Source organism: Oenanthe melanoleuca, chromosome 14, assembly GCF_029582105.1.
Source record: "Oenanthe melanoleuca isolate GR-GAL-2019-014 chromosome 14, OMel1.0, whole genome shotgun sequence".
In the NCBI taxonomy this organism is placed as follows: domain Eukaryota; kingdom Metazoa; phylum Chordata; class Aves; order Passeriformes; family Muscicapidae; genus Oenanthe; species Oenanthe melanoleuca.
This window is the reverse complement of record NC_079348.1, coordinates 13,342,142-13,357,037: the sequence shown is the minus strand read 5'-3', so window position 1 is coordinate 13,357,037 and position 14,896 is coordinate 13,342,142. Positions and strand designations below refer to the sequence as shown.

Sequence of the window (14,896 nt, the reverse complement as noted above, 5' to 3'; positions counted from 1 at the left end):
CTGGAAAACACCTGGAGCTGGATGGGACCTTACAGATCCTTCTGCCTTCCTCTGTTCTCTGCATTTGAAATGCAGATGCAGTTTAAAGCCAACCCTACAACCTACAGCTTTTTCTTGTTTAAAGAGCTACTTGATGAGCATTTTAAAATACTCCAATGAGGCTGAAGGTTCTTTCCTGGAGTCCCAGAAGCTCAACCTTCCTGAAAGCACAGAGCCAGCTGAACCAGGCACCAAACCTCTGCTTTAAGGGAGGGCTGCAGGTTACAGAGCCCAAAGCCTTTACCTCAGGGCCATGGCAGCTGGTAACTGCAGAATCCCAAAACTTTGGCACACAGGACTGCAGCTACACTGAGCTAGTGATGTTGAGTAACACCATGGTGTCCTCTGGGATCTCCCTATCCCCATCACAAGGTGTGCAGGCACCCATGAGATGCAGTGTCTCAGAAGAAAACCCATGGTGTCAATACTGCTGAACAGGGATCTCACACAGGTAATACCAGATGACCAGGACACCACTCTCTCCCTCTTGGAGCTTGCTGTGGAGCTAAAGGCCTTGCACATTTCCATGGTTCATCTAACAGATCCTCAGGCTCTGGGGCCTCAGCAGTAGGAGGGCTCACAGCACCCAGTGCCACTGGTTAGGTATCCCAGTGGAGTCAGTGTGTTTATCTGCCCAGGAGAGTTTTTTAATGCCACACCTGGCCACTTCCAACATTTCTAGAGCGTGGTAGGCATTGATGGGCTGAACCCTTTTGGTTGTGGTGGAAATGGCCTGATAGCAGACACAAATACCCTCAAACATAACATCACCTGTCATCTGGTCATCGTTCATGGGGGAAATAGGGACCACAGAAAACCTCCTATGGGAAGGTGAACCCCTCTTACACAGTCCCCAGGGACTGCTCACAAACTCAGGAGAGACAGGGTGCCAAAGAAGGTGATGGAGAGCATCCACAGCCCTTGATTTATGGCAGAAGTGGGCACTGCTGTGCCATGGCTGGTATTTTTCACAGGGAGGGAGCACTGGAGCTCACAGAGCCCTGCAGGGATGGGGGAACAGCACCACGGAAGCTGCGGGGGCTACAGGAGCCTCCAGGAGCCCTGTGCAGGGATGAGCACGGCTGTGGAGCAGGGACCTGGCCACCCCAGCTGCTCCCACAGCAGCTGCAAGCTCCTGTGGTACAGGGAAAGCAGAGTGCCAGGCTGGCAGAGGAGATCAGAAGGTCACTGACCGCTCGAACGCGTTTAAGGCGCTCCTCTAACTTCTCGGCCGCTTCTCGTTCCTTCTGCACTTCCTCCAAACGGTTGATCAGCTCTGCAGCAAACTTCTCTGGTTCCACGTGGATATCCTTTGGCATTCGGTAGGTACGCTGCAGGGAGAACACAGCACAGCTCAGCAAAGGGGGAATGAAACACCCCCCGTTTCTCTGGGAGCCTTTGATAACTGGAAATGCCGGTCGTTCCGCCGGAGCTGGGGGAGGACAGCCTGGCAGGCACTCAGGTGCAGCTCAGGATCTGGGGGCTGGAAGCTGAGCACCACCTCCACGAGTTCCTCAGCTGGCACCAGCTCCACACACCACCCCATCTAAGGGAAAGGTTTTCTGGAGCTGCAATTCAAAAAGCTCTTCTAGCACCAAATTCCACTCAGGGATGGCAGTGCCTGCTTTTCTGCCAACATGGTCAACAGGAATATCCCAGTCTCAAAGGGTGGCAAAAGGATGTACAGACCTTTCAACACCTCAAAACACAGTTATGCTTTCAGTTTGGTAGAAGGGAGGACTCTGGTGCACACTTACTCAGCTTACCCCAGGAGAATCAGTGTGTGCCAGTCAATCTCTGCAATTCTAGCCCACAGCCCAAGGTCCCAATTCCCACAGAGCATCCTCTCTTGCTGGAGGATGCTACAGGATTGCATCTCAGTTTTTCAGAGCTGTGCAATGATTCCCTGCTTGCTTTATCAATACAGCACTCTTACAAGCACAGAGGTGCCATTTTTCTGCCTGCTCTGGGTGAATAAATGAATATTTATGGCAGTTCAAGGACATTCTTGATTCCTTCTGAGTTACTTGGTTTCTAAATTCCTGGGTTCTGGGATAGGAAGTTCATGTAGTAAAGTACAAAGCTATCAGCTGCTGCATTTTCCCCCTCATTTTTATTCTTTCTATATTATTTTTTTAAATAGTAGAAAAAGTAAAATGAAGCAGCAGAGATAAAAATTTAATTTGGAGGAAAAATAGCTGGAAATTCAACAGCACAAAACTCTGCATTCAAATATTTCAATACTAACATGAGAGAAATATACACTCTATAGGACCAGAGACAAAATTAAATGTGAAGATGTGAGATAATTCATAGCAAAAGAACAAATGCAGCATCAGAAGCAGACACTGAGCTAAAAAACTTTAAAGGAGGATGAGAGACCACCCGAATTTATCCCAGGCCAGCCAGAAGATCAAAGCAGAACACTAAAATGCTGCTTTGCCTCAAAACCTGACAAAAGTATGCAAATCACACTGGCTTTTCTGTGTCTGCCAGCTGGAAGGCAGGGAAGAAAACCAGAGGCAGTAAGAACCCACTGATGGCACTGAGGAGGTGAAGACTCTTTTCTGACACCCCATTTGGGTTGCAGAGGTCCCAGTTAAAGCACTGCTTGTTTTGTTTGCCAAGAGGGATAGGTCTTCCTTGAGCCTGCCAGGAAATCTCAATCCCAGTGACCCATCTGAGCTGGGAACAGCCCCAGCCAATCATTCCCTTCATCCCTGCAGCCACTGGAAAGGGCACAACATGTGGGAGGCGATGTCACCATCCTGGGATGACATCTTTAGTGCCATCAGGACCTCTAGCCCTGCAAACCCATGGCCTGTATCACAAAAACCTAAACTGCAAAAAAAAGATTTTTATCAACAAAACAATGTTCAGTCTTGAAATAACGGCAGAGGGGCCAAAGCAGCAGGTTTCACCTTTGTGTAGTCTAGAAATGGGCTGCAGATGTGCTCCAACATGGGGGAAGATGTGGCAGAGCTGGTTCCTGCTCTGTTACTCCCTGAGGAGCTTCTCAGGACGTCTCCCTGTTCCCCTGCATAGCCCTGGGAAGCACCTCTGGCTAAGGGATCCTGCTTCCTTCAGAAAGCCCAACCCTGCCACCACCACTGCCACTATCCTTGCTCCTAAGACCAGGCCAATGATTCCCAAGGAGGGAATTCTCTCCCGTGCCTGACAAGTCCCAGCCTGCTGGGTGACATGTTCCCTCCCTCCTGCCACCTCAGGATGCCAACTCTCCCTGCAGCTGTTTACAGATGGCAGCACCAAGCCCTGCTCCGTTAGACACTTAATGAGCCCAAGCAGAGGCAGCTTGGAGGCCAGCACTTACAGTCTTGGCTGTCCCTGGTGCAGCTACCACAGAAAAACACAACTGGGAAAGAAGTACCCCTTGTTTTCCCAGCCTTTGATGCAGGGGAGCATCCCAAACCCAAACCAAAGTCTCTCCTGAACCTATGGTAGCAGTGTGTGCAAGGGTTGAGGTTTGCTAATCTCAGTGTCTGAGTCCTGTCACAATGAGGGGCTCCCTGAAGGCCCAGCAATGCTGAGTATCCCAAGCTATTTGGAATCACTGCTCTATCCAGGGAGCTCAAAATAAGATGATTCTGGGTCTTTTACAATTAATACCCTGGCATGTTTATCCACAGTCTCAAAGTCTGGAGGTGACTGAAGCTCAACTACAGAAATTACAATAACTGAACCCAAGAATCTTTAGGATGAACTTGTTTTCTTCTCTCTTTGAAAAACTGTTGCATCTGCAAAACTCACTGCCCTGTCCTTGGAGCTTCCCCCTCAGCACAACAGCTTGCAGAAGGCCTCAGCAGCCTGTCTGAGGGTGCAAGATGCAGCCCCCTCTGCAAGGGTCTCCCTGAGCATCCCAGATCAGTAAAATTGAAATAAACCTCACTTCACCCCATGGATACCAGTTGCACATGCCCTGGTGAGTAACTGTAAGGGTAACTCAGAGAGCTGGTGAGCAGGATGATGCTCTGAACATCATGGCTCTGACTTTATCCCTAGCTCAAAGGATGAGCTACACAGACTTCCCCAAAACTAATAGTATTGCAGAATAATGAATGCAAAATCCCTGTGCTGAAACAATACAGATAACTGCTGAGGGCTCTCTCTGCCTCCCTAGACAGCAAACATGGATTGCACTGACCTGGTTCAAAAGGCTTAAGACAACAAAGTGTTTGAAGCCTTTATCAAATGATGGGCCTGACTTCAGAAGGGAGACAGGGGAAATATGCTCCATCAAAGACCAGCCAGACTGAGCCTGTACCCAGAGCAGGATCCTTCAGGGCTTTACGATTTTGAACCTGTCCCCAGCTTCCCATGGGCATACAGAGTCCTGCTGAGGGAGTTGTAAATAATCTGCTTATTGTTCTGAAATCAGAAGGGCTTCAAATGCTTTTGTTCCAAGTAAAGGGTGCAGCACTGTCCAAGAGCTGGCTGGTTTTTGAGGATTCAGCCCTTCAGTCTGGACTAGAATGAAGTCTCTGGACATCCAACAATTCAGAAAATAAGTGCTTCATTTTAAAGTACTGTTTAATCTAATGTTTTATTTAATTACCTATCTACTTTTATTTAATGGCACTAGTTAGGTAAGTCTGTCCAGAATCAAACCACGCAGAGTTGGGGAGGCTGCAGAGGACAACAGACTGAATGCCAGGTGGATTGGGAAAAACAGAAATTGCTTGAATTGGTCTAGATGGAGCAATCTTTTCTAGTGACAGCTCTGAAGAAGGATTTATTGGGGTACCTATCACTAGAACATTGTCCTTGACACATGAAGTGTCTGAAGCTCTGGTACCTTTGTGAAGAAGCAGCCTGCTAAGAACATGTGAGATATACAATCTCACCAGTACTTCCACTAGGCACATGCTCTCATGTTCTCCCCTTCTTTTCTTGGAGCTGATGGAGTGGGAATTTCATGGATTTTTCTCCATGAGGCAGATCCAGCTCTTGGGTTTTGATGGATTTCACCTTCCCTGAGAAACAGAGGTTTAAGGACCAAGCTGCACATCAGAAAACACCGACATCTGAAATGTGAAAAGGCTGAAAGGGAAGAATCTCACTGCAGTTTGCAGGTTTCCCTTGGGATGCATCAGCCTCAACTACTTTAAGATGAAACAGGAAGTTTTTCAACATTACACTGGGTAGAGGTTCCCTAAGCAGCTCCAGGGATCTGTGGTTTGGGCTGAACTGTTTCTGACAGATGTGACTGGGCCAAAGAATTCTGTGCTGATAAATCTCCCTCTTCTACAAGAGGTTTGATGCCTCCATGATGCCTGAGGGGCTGTTGTTAGATCACAAGTCAGTCTTGGAAATGAAAGGAAGATGACAGGCTTGAGAAGCCAAGAGAAAGGAACTTCTGAACCTCCATGTTTCTTAGATTAATGCATTCCTCTGTGACATAAATTTTTAACAGATAAATGGTGTTTCCATACCAGAAACAGTTGTGGCAGAGCTCACAAATAGCTGGATTTCAGCATCCAGTTCAGCAGCATTCAGGGATTAGAAGGAATCCTGCTGCAGCAAGGCCTTTGAGGAAAATAGCACAAAACAGCCAATGGGAATTCCAAGCAGGTTCCCAACTCACAGGAGCAGAAAGCTCATTTAGCTGCAGTTATTTAGGCAGCACAAGACCAGGCTCCTCCTGTGCACTCCTCACTTGCACAGCACAGCACAGTGGTCACTCACAACCTTCTGTTCCACTCAGGAACACCACAGAATCCACCTTGCACCATCTTTGATTGTAGGGCAGAACAGGAGAGCTCCTGCCCAATGATCAAGGTACAGCAAGAACATCACACAATGGCTTCTTTATGCAGTTAAACAAACCAGCAAAACACCAGATCTTACTGCTTGAGGTTGGATTTTTCTGAATTTGCTGCAGAAAAGGAGGATCTCCCATCCTGTCCTGGAAACAGACAAATGCCAGAGCCAGGTACAGCCCTGCATGCTCTGGGCTTTCTCTCTTTCTTTGGGAACTTGCTTGCTTTTTCCTTCCTTGGTGCTCCAAGACTGTGCTCAAATCCAAGAGAGAGATGGAAAACCACATGAAAGCAACACTCACTCTCTGTGTAATGTGTTCCTGCCAGAGGCACAAACCAGAGGTCTCCCTGCTTGCTGGAGATCCTCCCCCACTGCATTCCTGGGCAGAGCGCCACTTCACAGAACACAACTTTTCCAAACTTAGAGCATTGGTGACTGGCTAAGTGTGGAAGATGTGAGCTGCTAAGTGTGGAAGATGCAGATCAGGGCCATCCACACATATCCTGCTGCTGAGGAGGGTGTTCCACATAGCTAGCACACGCCGTCACTACTTGGAGGCAGCACGGCTGGGACCAGCGGGCAGCCTCCTCTGAACATATAATCACTGAAGTTTATAGCTTCTGGACTTAACTACAAGTGCTGCTATTAAAAGCAATATAAGTCCTTTCAGAATTTTGCATAATAGCCCCATAACTCATTTGCCAAGGAACGGGAAGGTCTGTAAAGGACTTCTGAAATGACTTTCGGAAGTAGGAGGCTCCCTATTATCAGTAGGAAAACATGCTGTGCATTCTGCAGGCACTATCAGCATGGACTCTGGCTATGCTGGAGATAGGAGTCCATAAAGACCTTCACTCAAAGGTTGTGATTTCAACACTGCCACACGTTTGGAAGCAGCTCACCCCAGGTCCAGCCTGATTTAGCCAGGGTGGCGGGATAGCCCAACCACTGGCTTCGGAAAGCAACGCTTGAAGAAACATTTGCATGGCTCCTTGCTAATTTGGGCTGTTTAATTCAAAGAGAGTGCAGTTAGAGCTGAATTCTAAAGAGTAACTTTATAACATTTCACACTGATGTTGTCAAAACACATTGTCTAATTACCTTCTCCTTTCTTGGCTGATTGATAAGCAAGGGCAGAGCAGTGCCTCTCTGAAGTCGATGCCAATTCTGCGTCAGTAATTGGCTGGCAGGAGGTGCCAGAGTGTCTGAACTCAACTTTTATTCCCTGCAGAAAGACTAGAACTAACTCAACTTCTCAGTCCTTGGCTCCCATATAAATATGTGTCAAGATGCCTTTTCCCCTGGGACTTAAAATTACAGTGCAGAACCTAATGGAAACAGTGGATGTTTCACAAAAAAATCCTTGTGAAGCGTCTGTGTGTAGTTTAGGAGGAATATGTAATTCTAAAAGACTGTATAGGTAAGTAGGATAATATAAAAATTTATAAGCAGTAGGTGGGCAATTCAAACCTCGTTTTTTACCCCATTTTTAAAGCTGGTATCCAAAAAGGTCGATAAAATTTAATGCTAAGTAAAACTAATTAGCCTGCAAGGAACTGCTGCTGGAATGACACTTATTCAGTTCAACAAAAGAAATGTTTGGCAGATGGAAGTTCGTTAAAGTAGAGCTCACTATACATATTTAATGCTCCATACTCTGAGTTTATAACCTGCAGTTCATCGAGGCATTGCCAGTGCACACCATCAACAGAAAGCCACTATTATTTTTATCCAAAAGGTAAAGCCACTGACAAGCTTTGAAGTTGGAGAATATTCAGTCAGTAGTTCCCACTGTTGGGGAACAGCAACAACAATAACAACAAAAAATAAAGGCCAAGCTTTCAAACTTCAACTCTAACAAAGCCATGCTTACAGTAAAAACGGCATCAAGTGAAATAAAAAGGCACCCAGCCAGCCTTTTCAACAGCAACCACACTGTGAAAGCAACTGTGTGAAAAGAGAGGTGACTGAGCTAGGATGGCTGTGAGCGTCCACAGCCAGGGCTTTTATTGTCAACCCAGTGATCAAAGCACAGGAGACCCTCTTAAATCTAAGGAAAATAATCTAATTTAAAAGGCAAAACAAAGAGTGGTGGTTTTGGTGTGGGGTTTTTTTTTCTTTTAAATCAGATTAAAACAAGGGTGTATTTCTGCTGGTATTGTGCTGCTTTGAGCAGGCAGGATGGGAACAGCTGCGTCAAGTTTGAAGGCACTTCTGGAAAAAACAGATGGAGGCTTTTTCTCTCCCTATTTGATTTGTGCTGGAGTCCAGCTGTCCAAAGGGGAAAGAAGCACCTTTATTCCCTACTAGATATTAAATGTCACCTGTAACTTCTCAGAAAAAGAAAACAATAATAAGCAGAGCTGCAGATGGTGATGCAGAGCCCTAGCAGTTGTGCTCATCTTCCAAAGGCTGTTTGCTTACCTGGAGCAACCAAAGAGACAGTGCTGGATAAATGAAATACTCCTGCACCATTTTTTTTTCTTCTGCCTTGTGTCCCCAGGTGAGCTTTGCTGAGTCCCTGAGAACAGGTTACAGCTCCTTTGGCTGCTCAGTGCAGAAATACTGCTAGGGACCACTGCCCTTCTCCCCAACTGACTTTGGCTGAGAACTGCATCAGCCTCCCTGTCCAACAGCCTCCTACACCTTCCACAAACACCTCCAGCTCACCCAAGGGCATGGAACTGCTTGCAGATAAATGCCAGTCAGTGCTTCCATTCTTACCCAGTGAAACAATCACTGACTGAATGGATAAGAAAAATCCTGTGTTTTGGGCAGCCCTGAATGGTGAGTTTGGCAGAAGGTTCCAAGCCTTTTCTGAGCACAATGTATGTCATCTTAAAGCACCCCCAAGCAAATACAGCACTAAGGGGGATTAAACTCAAGCATAAGCAGAGCAACTGTCTGCTAGGCATCTCACATATTTTGCATATTTACCCCTGGGAAGGAGATAGTGCTACTTACAGGAATGTGAGGTAGTGGCACGCGTCCATTTGCTTTGGCACTTTCTTGCATCTCTCTGCGATGCTGCTTTCGGAGTCTGTACGGTGGGATCCCATCTCTGCCGGAATAAAACAACAACATGCCCTGCTTTAGTGCCCTTCTCTGACACGTTATGTTCATTCAAGCCTTGCTGACACCGAGTGGCTGGTAGGAAACCCCTTCATGTTTGCATGCCCAGAGTAATGATGCTCATGCAGGCAACGATGCTCATGCAGGTCCCCAAACCTAAAAAGCTCTGGCATGGGGGGCCAGGAGGACTCACACAGCATCCACCAGGAGCAGAGCGAGGCAGGGCTCCTGTGGCTGCTGCTCAGGGCAGAGGGAAGGGAGAAGGACTTGGACTGCATCCTGGTACCTTTTATAGTTGGTTGCTTTCTGTAAAGAGCCTGTAACGTACACATAAAACCACCAGGCAGGCTAAGAGAGGGGGGAGAAGGAGGAGTGGGAGCTCAGTGAGCATCTAATCCAAGGGGAACTTGGTCAGGGAACAAGGTATATATTTTTAAGAGGGCGTGACAGCTGCTCAAATGGCTTATCAAAGCTAGGGGTATAGGCTCCACTGCTCCCAAGGTCTCTAGCTCAGCCTGAAATTATGGGCTTGGTATTGGAGTTGCTGGAGGAAGAACCAGGAACCAGCCCCCTCTCCAGAGGAGGCTGGATGAGGTTAGGAAGGGATGTCATGGGCAGTCACATCCAAGTGAACCAGCTCTGCTTGGCTTTGTGCCTGTGCTGAAAGAGGTGGTGACAGAAGTCTCTCCAGAGGAAGGAGACAGTGGTGGCCACAATCCTTGGCACACAGGGGTCAGTGGGTCACAGGCACCAGGCACTAAGCAGCCCAAACAGCAAAGCATCACTGCCTAAGTGTGACTTCAGGCAAAGAAAGGAAATGTATTATTGCTCTCACTATTGCCACCACCCTGCTCACACCCAGGGACCAGGAGAAGATGAGTGAGTGGAGCCCAGTTATGAGAGGACACAGACCCATCTCTTGGTGACCTTGTGTTATTTGGGGAAAATCAACAAATGCAAGAACAAATGCCAGCCTGGAGCTTAGAATTAGGACCTTTTTCATTTTACACATTTCCCTGATTCAGCAGAGGTAACTGCTTGGGAAGGCTATGCAAAGCCACAGAGGCAGGTGGAAATGAATGGAGGGATTTGGTTTGTCTCACATAATTTCCAGGCACATCTTCTACCAACCCTGCACCCTTCTGAGCTGTGAAAAGCAGTCAGTCCTGACACATCTCACAACACAAGATGTTTGCACAGGCCAAATGTCCTTAACACCTATCCCCCTCCCCAGCTGCTTCTCCAGAACATAAACCAAACAGTTTCACCCATAGATTTTTAAAGTCAAGGTGCCATTTGGCAAGAGGAACTCGATTTACTGTGGTGTTTTGCCTGCAAACCTCCTGAGTTTCAAGCACCAGTCTTTGTGAGGATGGCTACCATCAGCTTTCATTCCCATTCCCTCCATGCTGGCTGCCCTGCTGGCTCCGTGGAAACACGGGTGCAGGCAGAATCACCACCAACCTCCACCAGAAGAATCTAATTTCATACAGTAACCCAGGCATTCAAAATGAAACACCATTAAAATAAAATAAAACAAACCCCATGATTAATGGCAAGTGCTTTTTAGCAGGAAGATGAACAGGGAACAGAAAATGAGCCAGGCTAATTACAGCTCTGGTGAGTGGCTGCAGGTAATGCAGGAGGAGGAAGAGAGTGCTGGGAGCATCATCTCTGCTGTGCCTGCAGTGACATGGCTTTGGGAGCAGGACAACTTTCCCCATGTTGCTGTACAGGGATCATGACAGTGCTCATTAGGTGGCTTTATTTTCTTTAATGATGAGAATTGTAACGGTTAAAGAGCTTCAGTGCATTGTGATTCAGCCTTTTCTAGACTGGCTGGTAACAAAACAACTGCAACTTTATTTTTCAGAGGGAAGAATAAAAAACCTGGGGGATTATTTTAGCCATCGCTGGTCGGCATCAATAGTCAACATTTCAGCTTAACCAGTGCACAAAACCCGGGTGCCAGAACACAACTTGCACACTAAAGCCACACGGCCATTCGCAGGGAACGCGGCATTATGTTAGAAAGTGCAATTTTTCTTTCTTTCTCTCTCTCTCTCTTTTTTTTTTAATTCTCCCCAGCAGCAGTCCCAGCGGAAAGAGCGACTTTTGTTCCCAGCACAGTAGCGAAAGGCTGATAATGGCCTCTAATCTATCCGGCTTCAAACACATGTTCAGCCCCGCTGTGCTGCCTTTGATGTCATTTTAACTAGATTCCCCAATGCCACCTCTGAACTTGGAACATTCCTTCGTTCAATGTACTGTGCCAACTCAACCAGAGGAAGCAAATTCAAAGATAAGCACTTTAATTTTATCCCAACAAAACCTTATTCAATAGATGGGGGAAAGCAAGGAAAACCAATACCGTACTTTTGTTTTCCTTTTGTCAGGTAGCTTGCTTTGAGATATTTTCAATAGATAGAGAAATAATATATATATATCTGAAAAAAATTATTAAACTATTTTTTACAGCACATCTGCTTTTAAAATAAAACTTTCCCAAACTGTTTTTCCTTGTTTCATCACATGATTTTCTTTAGCACCAGAAAGCTCAGCACTGAAATGCAAGGAGGGAAGAAGATTATTTCTATTGTTTATTTAATGATAACGCAATGAGTTTATTGTTTGGGAAATGTGGAGGCTTCCTGCCCTCTCCAAACTGACCTACAAGAGCCTCCAGTGAGCAGCTGTTTGGCTGAGGCTCTGCAGCTGGACTCTTCTGACAAGAGATGTCTTTGCTCCTCTGTAGACAGTCTTCAAACCCAACCCATTACGCCCAACACATTGGAAATCATCATTTGGGATGGATCTTTTAAATTAAAATGCTGCTGAACTTGTTTAAATATAGGAAAACTTGGGGTAATTCTGGATCACTAGCCTTAGGAAAGACAGGAAACAAATACACAACCAAACTGGTATTTTCTACCAATTACTCTTATCAAAGCACCTCTATCACAAGAGACTTTTCTCACATAAAGAAGCATGATAGGAAAATCACGAGGCATTTTGGTTAAGGGCCAGTCATCCAAAGAACAGCATTTAATCTGCAAGATTTTTGAAGGAATAACCACTGTCCTAAACCCCTTTGTTCAGAGAATTGGCCATCCCTGCTCTGGAGCAGGTTTGACTGGAACTGGGGAAGAAGGTGCATCCCTCTGGCAAAGCCCACAGGCACTGAGGGCTTCCCAAGTGCCTGGGGCAAGGCAAAGCTGTCTCCCAACTAAGATAAGCCAGGACACCTGATAAGAGTAAGACACAGAGGAAGGAGCATTGTTCAGCTGGAGCACAACACTGGGCTAAAGAGGAGACATTACCTCCTGTTTACCATGTAAGCTCTTGAAGAAATCAAGATAGATATGTGTTTCTGCACCCAAATTGGAACATCTCATGGCGATTTAATGGTTTCAGCTGCTGACTTCCTACCTACAGTTGCCTTAACTTGCCTCAAGCATCTCTGTTGTGACAACCCCTCCCACCCACAGCTTCACCTCCTCCACTTGGGAAGATGCTATCCCCAAGAAGGGTTATCTGAGACAGACAGAGCAGTTTAGGACTGTGCTGGAAATGCTGCTGCAAGCCTGGGGCAGGCTCTGAGCAGCCCACGGGCAGGCAGAGCCCCAGATCCCTGACTTACCACTGACCCTGCAGTGAACATGAGCTGCAAGCGACTCGGCACCACCTGCGCTGCCTGGCCAGTGCTTGTGTCCTCCCCAGACCTTGCTCCACACAAACCAGCTAAAACAACACAGCTGCCCTGCTGATTATAAAAACAGGTTTCAGCAGAGAGGACCAGAGCTATTTTGCCTACAAGGGCAGAGGAATTCCTATGACACAGGAAGACTGAAAAATAATCAGCGGAGTGCAGGCATTTAAGAGCAATGTTTTTTAAGCCACTCAAAAAGCAAACTACTCCAACAACAGGGACCGATAACATACTCATTATATAAATTCAACCCATTACAATAATATTTAACAGTGCTTGGAAAGAAATCCTGTTGAAAGCTGCCCTTTTACGTAAGAGTGCTTGTAACATCACAGTTTTACAATCTGTTTGGTGAGCTGGCTGCTCCCAAAAAATCGCTGCAGCTCAGGAGCTGAGACAGCCAGAGCATTGCTCAGGTCTTTGCTAGAGGCTTTGCATGCAGCCACTTCCAAACCCCATGTTGCTGGGATCAATCCAACATCAAAGCTTGGAAGAGAACTGGTACAGCAAATGCTCTGTGCCTGCCTTCTTCACTGGCCTGAGCTGGCCAGCACTGAACATCTTTGCCCTCCTGGTTTATTGGCATTCCTCAGCCAATGTTTGCATCCCAATTGCCCAGACACATTTTCCTCTGATGGCGGGTCTGATGGAGGTTTGTTCCTTGGATCACACCTCGTTCATGGGCTGCCTTGGAGCAGGAGCCAGATTTCTTCATTATTGAGCATGACTGCTGTGTGTAAACAGCACACAGAGGGAAGAGCCTCGCTCATCAGCAAACGAGGCTTTTATTGCCATTTTCCTCAGAGGAGGCCTAAATTCAAAGCACTGAGACATGTAAGTCCTGTCAAGCAGCAGGAGTCCCTTCTTTAACTTCATCTGGTTGCTCTTCATTTTTGCTGCCTTGAGCAATTCTGCAAACATTCCTTTGAAACTCAGAAGGCAGATAGGTTCAGCAGTGCTATGTAAAATCCAAGTAAAATCTGGTACTGGAGTTTTAAAGCATGTAATGAAGAGCAAGTGTTGAAAACAGAGTCTGTGTAAGCCAAAGGTCAAGGCTGTACATCCAGAATCCCAATTTTGGATTCTGCATGCATCCAGTTTGAGAGGCATAGAAAGAAATGTTCATCCTTATGAAGTTCAAAATTTACTTAAAATGAACCACTAGGATTGGGTTAGCTATTAGCAGAAGGCAGTGCACAAGTTGGTGGTAATTAAAGTCCTAGAAGCAGCCTATGGTGGGCAGAGGAGGGATAAAATGCCTAAAGGAAAAAGGAGCATAGGATGGCCAGCAAGAAATTATTCTGCCTGGGAAAAAACAAACTGTGGCTAGTGAAATAGAAATTAGCAGGGTGAAGAACTCTGGCATAAATGATCACTACTTATCACAGGTATAACCATCAGTGCAGCCCCATGAGGCTGCTGGACCAGTGGGAGAGGAGTGCTAAAAGCTAATTAATTTTGAAGAGTTCTTACATCTGTCTCTCCTGATAACAAGAAGTTACATGGCTCCTGCTAGCTTCAGAGCACTCCTCCATATAAATTGATGAATATGAAGAACTGCAGAAGGATGTGGCAGAGCAGCAGGATTTGTATCAAATGGAGCCTTTAATTAGTGGTCGTCTACAGGGTTCTGTCCTGGGGGCATCCTCCTCCTCCTCCTCCTCCTACTCCTCCCAGGCCCCTTTGGCCAAGGTCTGCCTCCTCTGTTTTACAACATGATGTGAATAAGGTGCAAGGAGCTGGTGCCAGGGTGCAGAATGGACTCACAGCTGCTCCTACATGGCCCCAAGCCTCTGTGGAGCCAGATGAGCAAGCTACTGGCTCAGGCAGGGCGACCACCACAGACACATGTGGCACACTCCCTGTGTCACTGTATGAACTCTGGGCAGCTGGGGAACTGTGACAGCACCCATGGCACAGGCTGGAAAGTTTCTCCAACAAGGTCTGACAGCTCCTGACACTCACAGTGACACTAAATGAGCCTCTTGGAGGACTCTGTGTTTACAGCGCTGCCATTAATAAAATCTTCTCCTAATTCTGTAAACCTGTCATCTCTTGCCTGAAGAATCAAAGAGTTTCTACTCTACAGAAAGACGCTTTGCATTTGCACTACTAAAAACCAGACCAAACAGTGAATATTTTCCCCCAAATCCTTTTTTTTCTATCACAGAGATGTAGTCACAACAAAATCTCATAAACCCTTTTTTCTTTCTTTGCAGACCATCTTTAAGGAAGGCATCTTGTGGGTGAGATACAGGGTGCTGTCATGAGAGACAGAAAGAAAAAATACATTCGGCT

The 14,896-nt window shown here is 46.5% G+C and overlaps 1 protein-coding gene across 2 annotated transcripts in view; it reads right to left on the bottom strand.

Annotated features, from left to right (window-relative positions):
• AXIN1 (axin 1) overlaps window positions 1-14,896 on the bottom strand; it is a 70,541-nt gene that overhangs the window by 15,412 nt on the left and 40,233 nt on the right. For both annotated transcript variants that reach the window (XM_056502847.1, XM_056502846.1), the window contains exons 4-5: window positions 8,782-8,878; window positions 1,233-1,370 (exon numbers count right to left, since the gene is read on the bottom strand). In XM_056502847.1, the coding sequence (XP_056358822.1) occupies window positions 1,233-1,370; window positions 8,782-8,878 (235 nt within the window). The remainder of the gene's footprint in view (window positions 1-1,232; window positions 1,371-8,781; window positions 8,879-14,896) is intronic.